At 44.4% G+C, this 15,870-nt stretch overlaps 1 protein-coding gene across 2 annotated transcripts in view; it reads right to left on the bottom strand.

Moving 5' to 3' along the window:
- Positions 1 to 5,666, bottom strand: part of Myocd (myocardin) — a 95,709-nt gene extending 90,043 nt beyond the window's left edge. For both annotated transcript variants that reach the window (XM_076936611.1, XM_034506941.2), the window contains exon 1: positions 4,830 to 5,666. Coding sequence is in view for 1 of the 2 variants with exons in the window: in XM_034506941.2 (XP_034362832.2) it covers positions 4,830 to 4,884 (55 nt within the window). In the remaining variant the exon portion in view is untranslated. The remainder of the gene's footprint in view (positions 1 to 4,829) is intronic.
- Between the last annotated feature and the right edge of the window lie 10,204 nt (positions 5,667 to 15,870).

The raw sequence follows: 15,870 nt of genomic DNA, 5'->3' as shown, positions 1-15,870 counted from the left end.
TACACCCAGACTTTGGAATATGTCCCTCCTAGCCTCATCCACTTTGATACTCCTTTGCCTTGTAAGTTCCTACACACGGCTCTCCTTTTGCGGCGATATTATTGCTTGCATGTGAAGGTGAGAGGTGGCTGAAGTTCTCAATGTTGTACTCACCTCTCTCTACACCCCCTTTAAATTAATTTCAGCACATACCCACGCACCTAAAGGAACAGATACCCTCTACTTTTACTGTTTTTTGAACAATCGTAGCTGGGGATACGACACATATTTATTTCTGAAGTCCTGAAGATCAAACCCTGAGCACATACTATATTCCCGAGAGACACCCAGCTCTTAGCATGTGTTTTCTGGGTTCCCTTTCAATGCCAAGCCCTGGCCTAGGTGGTAGAGAGTAAAAAGCAGTAAACCAAAAGCAGATAAGAATTCTTATTGTACACACAGAATAATAATTTACCAGTAAAGAAGTAAAATGTTTAGTCTGTGCAAAGGTTTGGAGTAGACAGGAGATAAAAATAGGGAAGGCAGCAGGGTGGGCCTTGCATCTAACTCAGATAGGAGGAGAAGTCCATGCACGATGAATAAGTCCACTGCTATCAGACTTGAGGACATAACTCCAGTCTGACCCTGAAAGTCTCTTTGCCCTTTACAAACAATTTAAAATATGACTGGACATGGAGGCTCATGTCTCTAATCACAGCACCAGGAGGCTGAGGCAGTAGGATCACCCACCATTCTAGGCCATCCTAGGCTATGTAGTAGGTTATACGCTAACCTGGCTTAGAGAGTGACCTGGTCTCAAAATTAATGAATTAATTATTAGTGATGAATTAAGATATCCATTTAAAGTTGAAATACAATTAATTGCCTAAAGTACATTAATATAGTCTCTTGTGACAATGCTTTAGTGTTTAAATTTTAACACGTGTAATGTTTAAATTTTCACAAAACTTTAGTTAAGGCCATTCAGTTGTGGAAAAAGGTAAAGTCTTCAGGTTGAAAATAACTTCAGCGATGAATCAGTTAAAATCTTCAGTTTTGCACAGGACAAAAACAAGATCTGAAGAAGCTAAATTAAATTGACATCTATATAGGTTATATGTTATAAAGAGAAGGCCTTCTTTTGGGTTAGATTTGTTGTCCAAAGCTGTAAGACTAGCTAGTGGCTCAGGAAGCACCGGGGTATTTTTTAATCACGTAGTGGACATTTCTTCGGTACTGTCTATGATGGTAGATCAGGGGCCCCCGAATCCATCTAAAGGCCTCAGCTCATAAGAGAGACAATTCAGTCTGGTTAAAGGTCTAGATTAATTAAGGACTTAGCAAACCCCCTACATTGTCTGCAGGATGAAAGAAAGAGGGTCAGGAAGGGTCCAAAAATCCCTCAAGGAGGACCTGGGCTTTCCATTGGAGGACAAGAAACTACTCACATATATGGGAAGCCAGATCCAGAGCATTCACTGCCTGCTTGAATTGTCCCCAGCTTCTTTTTGCTAGAGCTGTGCGGTATCAGAGTCTCCTCTTTGCCAGAAAGGCAGAGGTAAACCTGCTGTCTTCCTTCCCTCTGAATCCTGGGTCTGCTCGTGGGCACCAGGGTTCCTTCTCATGCCGTCCCTACTTCACGCTGAGACTTAGCTGAGATATGTATTCTGTATTTTGGGGGACCCAAAATCTCAAGAGGCTCATGGGATATTGGACAGGACACCAGAGTGTTGGAAAAACAGTCCCGGGATTGTAGGTGATTGCCAAGGAAAATACGATAGGCATAGCGAAATGTGCGTTTCAGAGAAACTCCGTCCTAAATATTGATAAATACTGAAGGCTTATCATTGTTTGTTCAAAATTAAAACTGAACAGGGTGTTCTGTATTCCTGTTTGCTAAATCTGACAATTCTACATTTGTGGGGATGGCAAGGCTAGGCAATGCCAGGTACCAGAGCTGGCTTTGATTTGGGCCGATTGAGATGGGTAACAGGGAGACAAGGGAGCAAAACTAACACGGTTATTGGCATTGGTTCTTTTGAAATAAAACTCACAAAGGAACCTCTCCATTTTATTTTTAAGTCTGCTTGTGTTCCTATGTGGGCCCTTATGTTTTATTGACACAGAGACTGATACCAAGGAAAAAACTTCAGAAAGTAACACCAATTACGAGAATTGAATTAACAGTGAGAAAATAAATACTGGAAAACGTGGTTGATGTAAAAATAACAACCGTAGTACGTCCAAGCAAGCTGCTGTTTACTTGCCCACCATGGCCATACAGCCTAATCATTTCGCTTGTTCCCATGCGATCTTTGTGCCTTCCAGGAGCCACAGACAATACCAGGGCAGGCTAAAGAAACCACAACCTTCCACCTGGACATCTACAAGCTAAGAAACCAATGTCTAGAAAGAAGCATCATTGCAAGATGTGGAGAATGTTGATACTGGTCTAGGTTAAAGGTCATAAAGCCAAAACGGAGAGGTGATGGCTGAAAACCCAGCTAGTCTGACCGAGATCCTCACACTCAACCATGACACCCTGCTTCTGTCAGGTAAAATTAATTTACATCACCAATTGTGTTCAAAAATGTAAGCATTCAACGTCCCAAACTCCCATGCAGGTCAGTCAGTCACAAGGCTATTCGGACAGAGTTAGTGGGGAGTTGGTAAAACCTGGTTGCTGTCCACGTCAGCTTCAGAATAAAAGGAACTATCTGGAGACGTGGATGCACCCCATCACAGCAAGCCCCCATTACTAGAGGCATAAAACAATTTACTTTCAGTTAGTTTTAAAACATTAATTTAAAAAATCATAATATCAGGATCTACTATTGAAGTGAATAGTTACTGCCATATAGTAAGTTTTTGAGTTGGCAGCTTGAGTCCCTGAAGAAAGAAGAGGGGGTGACTGAGAGGGAGGGAGGGGGAGAGAGAAAGAGAAAAAGAGAGTGAGATATCAAGGTGAACTAAAGACCCTCTTCACTGTTAGACACAAAGTGAAGCAAAGCCCCCTAGACAGAGGCAGTTAATACAACACCAGGCAGGCCTTGGGTCCATACAAGTGGTCACTCTGTCCAGGAAGAGTCACCAGTAGCCATCAATTGATTTACAATTTTATAATTATGTTTTTCTTTCTCTTGTATGAGATCATCAACCACGGCACCTAAGATGCTCAATTGGCTTTGTCCGTCATAGATTCCAGTTCCCCGCCTTTAAAATCAAAGATAGAGAATTAAGCTTCCTGCTTCTGGATCATGCTTTCCCAAACTACCTTCCTTAATGCACAAATGCCTAAGAAAAATTGAGGTTGGATTTCTTCAAAGCTCCAGGATAAAGATTTGCAGGGTCCAGGTGGAGACCCCAGGCCTGCACAAATCCACTGAGATGGGGTTATAATGTCGCAGTCTTCCCTCCCTACTACACTTCAACTGAGGAATTCCTTCATAAGTCTGTTTTGCAAGCCCACTATCAAGAACATCACCAAATCCTTTTAGAAACAGTCCAGCAGCCTCTCTTATCCCTCCCTCCACCCCATTAAACTGCACAGGAGCATTTGAAACAAGCAGCTTCATGGAAAACCAAAAACAAAACAAAACAAAAAAAAACCCGACATCCTCTCTCCCTCAGAAAGGTGGCAGTATTGCCTTGTGGTTTTAAGCAAATTACCAAGCATGTGAGGCCTCTGATGAACAAACTAACCACCTCACCTCAACATGGAAAGGACAAATGTGCATGGCTGACCCTGGTGGCTGGTGGCTAGGAGATACACCCCAGACCTCCAGAGGCATCGTGGCTCCTGGCCACTTAAGCTCTTAAGTTTTCAACTTGCCTCATTGAAGAATCCTTTGAAAAATCCCTCGAGTGTCCCATCCACACCTAAGGATCAGGAACAACTAAAGCAGTCACAGAGGCTCCTTATGGCCCATCACCCACTGTACACAGTTTTTGAGCCACTCATCTCAAGACAAGCAATTGTGTAGTTCCTTCAGAAGGGCCAAGGAAAATGATTGAGAGCGAGCGACACCAGGATCCTGCCAGCACCTGTCACAGGGAAGGCTCACTCTAGAGCTCTCACCAAGATGTTACTTCTTACGTGTTCTGCCATTATTGAATGGTCGGTTCCCACCATTATAAAAGCAATAAAGTGCAAAGCTAGGTAGCCCTGCCAGGATGCCGACAACGAGGGCGCACACTCCTGCATCTTCTGTAGGCTCCCACACACCCTTTCCTTATTATACTCACCTCTCCTGAGTGTCCCTCTAGAAGTTTCTCTGTGTGCCACTAACACAACAATTTTAAGGAAAATTGTCCATTTATAAATATCAGATGGTTTGGGAAAAAATATTTGTGGCACTGGGTTTTTTTCCCCCCACGGTGATGTCATTTTAAATTCTTGGTGTGCTCCAAATTCGCTATTTTTACTTCCTCCAAGTGACTTTTTTGGGAAATACATTTGTTTGGATTAGCTACATGTTAAGTGACCCCTGGACTTCATGCACAGTACTAGGCGCACCGTCTGGGCAATTGTAACTGATAAAGCGACCATTCTCTAACTTCAGATCTTGTATTTGCCCATTTCAACACAGTTCCTTTTGGATAGTTCCCTCAAACACTTCTATTTACCGATAGAGAAAAATATAGTAAACTAAAGACATTGGATTATTTGTAAACAAAACTCAAACTCAACCCAGGTCAAAGGGAAGACATTTGAAGGCATTCGGTCAAATACAGCTGTTCATTCTGGGGAAACAGAAGGAAGGCTATCACCTCAGGCCCCAGGCATTCATTGTAAAGCAGTTGAGTGGTAGAGATGAAAAGTTTAAGGAGTACTGAACGCCTTACTCTACCTGATCGGAACTTCCTTCTAATCAGCAAAGAGTGTTCAGACCCCAGGAGTGTCATGGTGAGTCTCAGCAAGCCGCTGGTCGCTGGCCAGACGCCCCGCTTTCCACCAGAACCTGGCTCCCGGGAGCCAACCGGACAGCAGCTAACAACCCAGAATTCATCCAACTCTTGGGGAGCTCCCTTGGGCAGGAGGACGCACAGTGGCCGCCAGTGTCCCCAGAAAACTGGCGCCTCCCCCCTCGCCGCTCGCGAGGCTAATTAACTCCCAGCAGGCAGGACCCTCCTTCTCTGAGGGTGGCCAGGAACAGCCGCATCCTAGGCGTTCCTGGCTGATGTCATAGGCTGCCAGCGGTCGCGGAGTATCGCCACCACGCCTTTATGAAGGTCCCAAGTTTGCTATCTGATCCTCTTTACTACTGACAGGAGATCAGCCAATCAGAAGCGCCGAGCGGGGCCTGGGGACCAGGCGCGGCCCCAGGAGCCTTAACAGCCGGCTCTTAACTCTTTGCAGAATACTAAGCCAAGGCTGCTTGCCTAGACGGGAGTCTCTACATTGACACCCCTAAATCGGATGCCCGAAGGCTGCAGGTGGCGCCCGGCGACAGCAGGAGCGTATCCGCTGCCTCTAGGTGTGCATGTCCCCGGTGTCACCAGCCTACTACAGGGTTCGGGAAGGCACATCCTTGGAACGTGCTGGAGCTTGGGTCAAGAAGCAGGGCTGGCTTTCAACTCCCGAGAGCGCTCGCTTTCCCTCTGCATCTGAGTGGTGCGGCATCAGGAGACCAACACCTCGAGCAGCTATCGCCCGGAGCGAGCGTCCAAGGAGGTGGCAGAAAGTCTTTTTCTGTGGTTGGATGCTCTCTTTGGGGACACAAAAAGTCTGTGTCTGGGGACTGAGCCGGGGGTGGGGGGGTGGGTGTGGGTGTGTGTGTGTGGAGGGATGGTGCACAAGTCGAGTATCCTATTGAGCTCTCAGCAGGGTAGGACTTGGGCAAGCCAGATCGGAAAAGCACAGAGGTTTCCCATGTCCCTTTCATAGTGGGAAATTCACCCGGCACCCAAATCGGAGCTGATGATGCATGTCTCTGGGAGGCCTGGGGTGACAGGGTCTCACGTGCGTCATTAAGTACAACAAATATCCTAAGACGAAGATTTAGATATTTAAAAAAAAATCGAACTGTATAATACAACACACGATTTGCCACTATTTGCAACTTTATATGCACTTGAGCTCCCGAGTACAATTCTTTACATCTCCGCTTTTGTCTCAAAGCTATGAATTCTTGAATGGATCAGCCAAAGACAGATGGAGGCCTAAAGTAACAATATCTGTTGAGGCTAATCTCTACCCTGCTCCGAGGTCTTCTGCCTCTATCAACTGTTGCTGAAGACATCCTACGGTCTTCTGCCTCTATCAACTGTTGCTGAAGACATCCTACGGTACCCAGACTTTCCATTCCCCCATTTTCTGGGTTGCACCAATGCACTTGAATCTCGGAGTCAAGTTTTCTGAGACAGGTAGTGTTCTTCCTCACAAAAATCAGAGAGGAGGTGGAGCCCTCCTACTCAACTTCCTCTTGTGAATAGTGTTGGGCAGCACAGGCCTGCGACAGGCTGCCTCCTGTGATAGCCTGGCAGTGGTTGTACATTCCACAAGCAGCGCTGGACTGGGCTGTTCCTGTGGGAACAGACCATCACAGCCGTTTTAATGGCTTACATCCATCCCAATTCATTACCATGCAGGTTTGAGGCTGGAAGTCAGAAACCGGTCTCCCTGGGTTAAAAAATCAAGGTGTTGGCAGAACTTGTTCCCTTCTGGAAGCTCATGAAGAGAATCCATTTCCTTTCCCTTTCCAGCTACTAGAGGCCACCCATGTTCCTTGGCTTCCAGCCTGTTCTTCCATCTTCCAAAACAGAAATTGTGGGTCAAGTTCTTATTACATCTTATCAGTCTAGCACCTCCCTCCCCACCTTCTGCATTTCTCTCTGAGTTAACCTTACGTTAAGGAAAAACTCTGCCAGGCTAGCTGATTATGAATCTTAATTCTTGCTTAACACTTGCTATGCAATGCAACATAATCGCAGATGCCTGAACTTAGAACATGAAGGGAAAGATGTTGTATTATGTGTTACATGGAGACGGTCTCCCTTCCCACCTTCTCTTTGTTGTAGTTAGATCCCACCATCCAATTCCTCAATGAAAAGAAACAAAACAGAGGAAGGTCTGGGAGGGGACAGGCCTGGGTATCTGGAAGAGCCCTAAGACGTTTGAGATTCATGTGGCAGGGGTTACTCTAGAGGAAAGAGGTGGTAGGGTAAGGAACATCACAAAACTTTCTCATGGAGAAAACTATTCCATGCACCATGAAAAAGAAAGTATAGAAAGAAAGACCCAAAGGGATTTTTACCCCAGAACAGCAAGGCCGAGAAGATGCCCACTGCAGCTTAGTGGGGGCATTCTCTGTTCAGTGGGAGTTGTGATAAAGTCAGCTAAAGGATCCAACCAAGGGTCTTCCTGACCCAGAGGGAGTTCGTGTTTGTGGACAGGACCATAGTCTCTCTTTTGCTTGCTTTTTAAAAATTGTTGTTTAGTGAGATAAGGTCTCCCTGCCCTGGGATTCTTTTAGTTTTCATCTCAAAAGGAGTTTATTCATTAATCCTTAAAGTACTATTTTAACTAATTCTTCAAGAATTTCATACAATGAATTTGGATCATACTCATGCTCCCTTCCCCAACCCAATTCAGATCTCCTCTCTCCACCTTCCTTGCCTCTCTACCCATCCACCTCTGCATTGTTCTCGTGGTCTTCACTTTTTTCTCCTCCTCCCCCTCCCCTTTCCCTCTTCTTCCTCTTCCTCTCCTTCCTCTCCCCCCTCCTGTACCCTCCCACTCCTTCTTCTCCTTCTCTGCCTCCCCTCCTTCTTCCTCTTTTGTGTTATTTAAAACCACTGTGTTAGGTTTGTGTTGTCTAACTACTCTTGGGAGTGGGGCCTGTTCAGGTTGGCCACAGCCTTGCCTCAGCCTCTGGAGTTCTGGGATTAAAAGCATAAAGCACCATATCCCCCCTTCTTATTTTCTTTTCCTTGCTTTCTTTCTTCCTCTATCTCCTGTCTCTCTGTCTCTTGGTCTCACTCCACCCCCACACCCCCAGCAGGCCCATGGATGAGTTGGGAAATCCTGATAACCACAGCTCTCCTCGTTTTTTCCCATCAGTGTATAGAGGAGCTGACTTCTGCCCTCTGGGATTTCCAGCCCTTACGGCTTAGGATATCTATGGATATAAATATGTGCATTATAGAGGCTCATCCTTTGCCCTCTGTGCTCAAATATTTTTATAGCTTTTTTTTTTTTTTTTTTTTTGGTGGAATCTGGACAGGCTGTTCCCCCAGGAGAATGGAATCTCAGACAGCTGCTGTCAGAGTGTAGCCTAGCAGTGTAGCAATGGCTGTCGCTAGGGTCTGACTCCTCCATGGTGAGTCTCCAGTATCCTTCCCTTTTGCTATGGCATTTTGTTTATTTTACTTTGCTGCTAGTCATTTTTAAAAAAACTGTGTCACAAATTAGAATAACATGGCACGTAAAGATGGCTCAATCTACCATGGACTAGCGGAGCCCACATACAAGGATTCTCTCTCTCATAAGATTGTAAGTTCTTATATTGGGATGAAAAGAATAAATTATATAACTACAAGATAGAACTAACTATCTCTATTGCTAAACTGAGAATGAGGGTGCTTTCCTATAAACCCAGTACAGGGGAGGTAGAGGCAGGAGGAGCAGAAATTGTCTGTCATCCTCAGCTAGAGGGGAGTTCCAGACCAAGGCTGTGGGAGACCCTGTTTAAAAGTTAAAACAAAACAAAGAAAAAACCCAAACAGCAGCAGCAGCAGCAGCAGCAGCAGCAGCAGCGACAGCAACAACAACAACATTCTTTCCGTCTTTTATTGTTACTTCTTTGCCCCAGAGGCTTCTGGGAAATTCACTCATAGGTCTGTGGTGCTACAGGTAAAGACCATCAATCCTATAGACCCTTCCATTTCTACCAAAACAAACAAAGAAACAAACTTCATTGTTACCAAAAAAAAACCATACTCTATTCATACTAGTGTCATTTGGGATTTTCACCAAGCCATCACATGGTTAAGGGGAGGTATTATTTTATAAGGGGACATGGAATTCATTGCCAGCTTACCTTAGAGCTCTGTCCTCCATAGCTGTGGTTCTCAGCACAAAGGTAACATTGAAATGGTTGTGTGCATAGGCCTGACCCAGAGCATGGCTCAGGGAAGTCAGCTTGGATTCAGATCTCTCAGAAGCCTCCTTCCCTGAGTGCAGCATGACGTCAGATACTGGGTCGCAGGCAAGTGAGGCTTGGTGAGCACTCAGCTTACCTGTGTAGGTCCAGGACCTGCAGTTCCTTCGTGGAGGAAGTTAGGCTCCCTCTTAGCGTGGTAGCTGGAAACCTCTGGATCAGTTTTCACAGTGATCTGGAAGAGTCCTTGGATTGGATGTCTCGGGCCTCCCACAGTCCCTCTTCTTCCTTTCACATAGCTAGTCGTTTGCTCTTCCTTCACACACTCTGAGAATGCATTCCAGGATCTGTCTGTGTCACCAGGGGAAGTACCCTGCCTGTCAGGCAGATTTGTAAACTCAAGTAACTTCAGTGGGAGGAAAGTAACAAACAAACAAACAAACAAACAAACAAACAAACAAGAATGTAGAGGTGAAGGGTAGCATACAACAGATGGGGCACCTGGTTGCTTGTCCAGCCCCCCAGCTCTCTGTGGCCACTTGGGAGGAAATACAGACTCATACTACCCTGCTCCACAATGGCTCAGAGAATCAAAAATTTAAGGTTTAAGACACACTGGGTTTTGAAAACACAGCAGTAAATAACAATGATGTCTCTCCTAATACATGATTGGTCGGGCTGTAGGGAAGTTAGGTTGTTTAAAGATTAAATGTGATGTTTAGCGAAATAGCACCTGCCTCGGCAGAATAATAAATGCCCTAACTATGATCCCCACCAACTGCTGCATGAAAGACATGGTCCCTTCACTGTGGTCCTCGGACTGTGGAGCAGAAGGGGCCAGGTACAAATGCTTGTTAACCATCTCCTCTTCCCAATCTAGGACCCTCTCAGCCGTTAGCTCCTCTCAGCACCTGCGCCTGCGCATAGGATGAGGTGGGCTCCAGTCTCTCTGCTGCATTAACTTCCAGTCAAGAGAGCATGAAGACGTGCTCACTGCTCGTTGTGGGCTCGTTGCTCATCGTCAGGTTGACTTCAGGCTGAGTGGGAATTTCATGGCACTGTCAGCTGCCTCATGGCTGCAAGTTAACTTCTCACCTCTTAAGAAAACACTCAAATTCTGGTCAGGCAGGGGAAATATGTGTTGAGTCACTTCCTGAGGGAATGCAGTCTCAGTCACTAGCTTATTTCAATTCCAGAAATATTTATCCGGCACCAAATGTGTTCTAGCAGCAGAGGGAATATAAAGATGGAGCCGATAGGGACTGGGATCTTGAGGAGCTCAGACTGGAATGGGTCTCTCACAGGCTCCCAACAAACCTGAATAGGGTCATGACTCCACAGTGCTAGTTAATGTCTTGATGTCTCAGGTGGAAGTCATGACAGGCACAGCTAATAGAACCTGCCCTCTTTCCTGAAATTGAATATAAAAGGACTTTTGCCTAATTTAAACAGAGACTTCAATTTAAACAAATGTTAAAATAAAAGGTTTCAGTTGAGAGAATCTGTCACAAACCTTTCTTTCCCTGCCTGCCAGACATACTCCTCACCCTGCCTCCCTCCAGGAAGGACATAGAACTTGAGGTCAAGTTGAAGCCATTGGATGGGAGGGTGATGTTACCAGCTTGAAAGGTCTTGGTTCCTGCATACCCCCGACCCCCACACTTTGTCTTTCTGTGTCCTTGCTAGTACTTTAAGGAGTTGAGACCACACACCAGCAGAGAATCTTCTGGCAGTTTTTGAATCAATCTTACCCCATAGTTCCAGCCCCCTCTGTGTTTAGGTTACAGAGCTTGGGGTTTTTGTTCGAGCTACTTGGCATTGAAGTGCTACAATGAGAACATCCTCTGGGGCCAAGCTATGTCTAGAACGGCTCCCCCAATGCCAAGCACCCTTTGTCTCATAGCATATGGAAGATGCAGAAGCCCAGAGCAGTGATTATACCTCTGCCACTTACATATGACTTTTATGCTACAGTGTATTCAACTCATTTTGGGGGGGAGGGAGCTTGGACAAAACCAAGATTAGCTCTTTTATTAGAGTGTGACAGAGTGCCCTATGAGGCCAGGTTTATTTTGTCTCACAGTTAGGGTGGATTCAGGCCACCATGGCAGGAAGCTATGATGGCTAGTTTGAGTGAGTATGAGGAGAACAGTCATGGCACACCCTCAGTTGGGAAGCAGAGGGAGGTGAATGCAAATTGTTAGCTTGCTTTCTCCTTTCATGTCCCCAGCTTATGGGATGATGCCACCTACATTTAGAGTGGATTTTTAAAAACTTTTTCTAGAGATATTATCCAAGATATACCCATGTGTGTATATTCTTCCAAATTCAGTTCCATATTCAGTCAAAATGACAGAGGAAAATACCCAGTACAGTGACTGAAGATGATTAGTTATTCAAGGACACCTGGGAGTTTGTCTTTCTAGATTCCCTTGGGGATAGGACATTGGTAATTAATTCTTCTCTTCCTTATAAAACCCATTTCATGTCTCTATGTACATCCCAAGTTTTTCTCTTTTATTCTGGACCACAACATATTGAACTGTGTTACAATGCCCCATGGGGTGGCATCATTGAATGTGGAGTTTCAAAACACTTGTCAACAGTGAAAGGCTTGTAGACCATGGTAGTGTCAATGAGAATGGTCTCCATAGGCTCATATATTTAGATGCTTGGTCTTAAGTTGGTGGAATTGTTTGTGAAGGATTAGGAGGTGTAGTCTTATTAGAATAGGTGAAGCCTTATTGGAGGAAGAGTGTCACTGGAGGTGGGCTTTGAACTTTCAAAGGCCCGTGCCAGGCCAAGTGTTACTTTCTCTGCCTCCTGCCTTTGGATAAGGGTGTAAAGCTCTCTGACTGTTTGCTTCCTGCCATGATTATCATGGACACCTCCAAAACTCTAAGTAAACTTTCCATTAAATGTTTTCTTTTATAAGACTTGCCTTGGTCCTGATGTCTCTTCACAGCAATAGAAGAGTAACTAAGACCTAGGCATCTAACAACTGAAAGTTTACTCAAACAAAAGTGGTCCTCAATCTGAGGTGCTTCGGGCAGAGCTTGCCCATGTTGAGCAGCACCACTTCTTTACAGCCTTGGTTCTGAACACACGTGTGAGCTTTGTACTGTGCATGTGTTCCTCTCACGGGGCTCCAGGGAATACTGCCTGAAATGTCTCCACTCACATTCAAGATCTCTATGTAATGAACTGTAGTGAATTTTCTTTTTACTGTGACTATGCAGGTTTCTGCTCTTATGGAAGTATAATGGTTTACAGACAGAAGACAAAGACTTAAAGTGATTTTCCACCATCATTCCTCAGCATGTATTAAATGAGTAGATCTTTAGACTAAATTCTATTAGGCTGTTTGATCTTAAAACTACATTTGAGCTGGCTCACTTGAGTGCCATTAAAAATAATTCAGTGAATTCTGACTTTGGACTGAGATGGAATTTCTAAAGTCTTCTGAAAGGACCATAATCATATGTCTGCTATTTTTTTTTTACTATGTATTTATGGAAAATGGCACTTTTAGTATTAATAGCTATAAAAACAAAACATTGATAAATTTTAAAAAACACTGAAGACTAAAGTCCTGCAGTATCAAATATTCAGAGAGTTTGATTCTGTATGTAAAAAACAAACAAGCAATTCATCATCTCAGCAGTATAAACATTCACTTTTATCCTTAATAAAAGCTAAAATTATACATATATACATATACACATATACACATATACACATATACACATATACACATATACACATATACACATATATACATATATACATATATACACACACATGCAGACACATATATACCAAAGGTTTTTAAAATATCCTTATAAAACTTATTTTTAGTAAATGTTGATTTATAGGCCTATTTTATTTACTGATATAACTGGTGTCATGTAAGGATTTCCTGTGTAAAATGGGTACTGAGTAGAAGAACCTCAAAAGGTCATGCATTAGGCCATCATATCAAGTATTTTTCTACTGGATTTACTCAAAGCTCTTTGAACACCCAACTGTAAAACCAACCTTACCTTACTCTGTCCATCACTCCCCGAGAGCCTCCTCCTGTCCTTCCCTGTGTTTCCTGCCCTTTCACTGACAGACACTAGCTTACTGCCTACGCCTGAGCTCCTTCTGTCATATTATTTCATCACAAAGCCCCGCTCACGTGTTGGGATGATATTATTGTGCACTGTGTAAATGTTGTCTTCGTATTATTCCAATGCTGGTTTCTGTGCTGACAGAGTTGAGTGTAGACCAGACTTTGGTATTGTTATTCATATGGTTACATGATATTTTGTAAACACTACCTCTCTAACCTTCTGATTGGTTTATTAAGGAGCTGATGGCCTATACCAAAGGCAGGAAGTAGAAGGTTGATTTGTAGATGGAGCAGAGGCATGGTTTTTGTTGGTGTGAAATATCTGGGTTCTGCAACAGCAAGCTGCACTTCCCAAAGATGACGAAACCACTTATGGTTCATAAAGACCTGGGACTCTGCTATTTCCTTACATTTTTTTTTCTTCCTTCCTTTCTTTTTTTTTTTTTTTCTCTTCTTCTTCCTCTTCCTCCTCTTTCTCCTTCTCTGGTTTTGTGTGTGTGTGTGTGTGTGTGTGTGATATGTCACTGGTCACATCATGTTTCTTGACTCCTGAGTTTCACTAGCCTGCCATCTCCCCCACTCCTCAAATAACAGAATGGAGAACCACAAGCCTCTGCCCTGCATCAGGTGACCTTACAAATCGTATGAACACTACCTCATTAACCCAGGATGCTTACTGTGACTAAGGTATGGCTGAGCATCCCCCACAGGGCCTGCGCAGCCTGGGGTTGGAGACTATCCTATCAAGGCAGAGACGTAGCAGTTAGTCAAGGTTTGCCAAGCCTCTTCCTCTTATCATCCCCTTTCTCCAAGGACATGTGCTTTCTGTCCAAGTCGACACTGTCTGGGAAGGGGATCTGCCTCAGGAACAACGTGATCCATCAAGAGAGTTCAAGCACCTTCTCTAAAACCTACATCTGATCATTAAAAAATTAGTACATTTTAAGTGCAACTGTCTGAAAAGAAAAACCAAAACAACAACAAACCAATGAAAAACAAACAAAACAAACCCAAGTGCAGTTAAAACCAGTTATAGTAACAACAAGGAAATTCCTGGTAGGAGGCTTGTTTACCAGGATACGCTCAGGAAGCTGGTCTCAGGAACCCTGTGTTCAGTCAAAGGAAACTTTTTAAAGTGACTAAATTCAGCAAACAGCCTAGAGATGTTCACATTGAGCCTAAAAGCAATGCAGTGACTTTTTATGAAGCTGGTTTGGACAGTGTCATGCATTATGGGAATTTGCCGGGCATCCTACCCTGAACCTGAACCTCTGTGCTTAGGCTGTTCCACCATGCCTCTCTTCCCAAGGATTCTCCTGTCTTGTAATTGCTGGTTTCATACTCCCCCCAAAGTCATTTTTATGTGTTTTATTGTTGTTATTTTGGGGGGTGTTTCTACTTTCAAACTCTCCCAAGTGGTGTTGCTTCCTTTATGGTTCTCCATAAGAGAGAATACTGTGCAAGAAGCTTATGTTGGAGGCAGGGTTGCTGATTCCAGTGGCCCTTTTCTAGTCAGGGGCAGAGATGGACCTGGGCTGGGGGCCTATGGTCTTCTGTGAAACCACTCTTTCCACAGGTTCATTTGTCTCTAACTTGGCGGGTGAAAGAAACATCTCAGCAGCTTTCTGGATGTCCACACGCCCTGCAGAACCGCTGCCCATGGGGGACAGGTGTTTCCTTTATCCCCCTGGGTGGCCAGTGTTCATGTCAGGAAAATTAAACAGCTCTAAGTTGTTTCCTGGCTTGTGTAGCCTTTTCTTAAAGTTCATTGCCAATTCCTGTTGGCTTGGGGTGGGTGGGGGGGCTTCTGGAAAGCTCTTTATTATGAACTGACCTTGGTACTGACCCATTCAATGGAAAAAAAAAGAGATTTTGTTACATTATCATGTAAAACTGAAGAACAGTAAGTGTATATATGAGACTTTCAAGACAGGAGTCTAGGAAATCCTGATGTGTTTGACAAGAACATTGTTTAAAATGGTTAGAGGAGACGAAGTACAATTTACATGACTGAAGATGGGCTGGGTTTAGAAGGAGGATTGAGACATCCAGCCACTCTGGTGGTGTTATGATCCCTCATCTTGCACGGGGGCAATACTAACACTGAGGGTAGTCAGAGCAAATGTGGGTTTTGGAATCAAAGGTTTGCAAACACAGTTCCTCGACTGTATCTTCTATTGCCTGTGTGACTGCGGGGGTAAGTTACTTAACCTTTCTGTTCAGTGTATCTCGGTTCCCCCTGTATGGAGGGAATTCAGAAGATACATACATGAAAAGCACCCTGGACAGAGACTGGCGCATGGCAAATGGAAAGCAGGGTGCTGATGAGAGTACAGATGATGGTGACAGTGACAGTGAGTCCTATTGTTAGAACAGATGCATTCATCTGCAAGCTGCTCTGGTGCATGGAAGCACTTTGTGCATTTTAGAGTGTACTATTAACACAGATACACGTCCTTGCAAGGAACTCTACCTATGGCTGCTGAAGTCTTCCTACAAGTGTGCGGGAAGGGGTGTGGCCAGGGAAGCTGTACAGAGCAGCAGCTGGAGCTACCTCCTCCTCCTTCTCCTCTCCCTCTTCCTCTTCCTCTTCTTTCTTCTTCCTCTCCTCCTTCTCCCCCCTCCTTCCCCTCCTCCCCTTTTAATTTTAATGAACATTCCCAGGGAATATAATAT

This window comes from Arvicanthis niloticus, chromosome 6 (genome assembly GCF_011762505.2).
Source record: "Arvicanthis niloticus isolate mArvNil1 chromosome 6, mArvNil1.pat.X, whole genome shotgun sequence".
Classification (NCBI taxonomy): Eukaryota; Metazoa; Chordata; class Mammalia; order Rodentia; family Muridae; genus Arvicanthis; species Arvicanthis niloticus.
The sequence above is the reverse complement of the archived record's forward strand: the minus strand, read 5'-3'. Positions and strand labels throughout refer to the sequence as shown.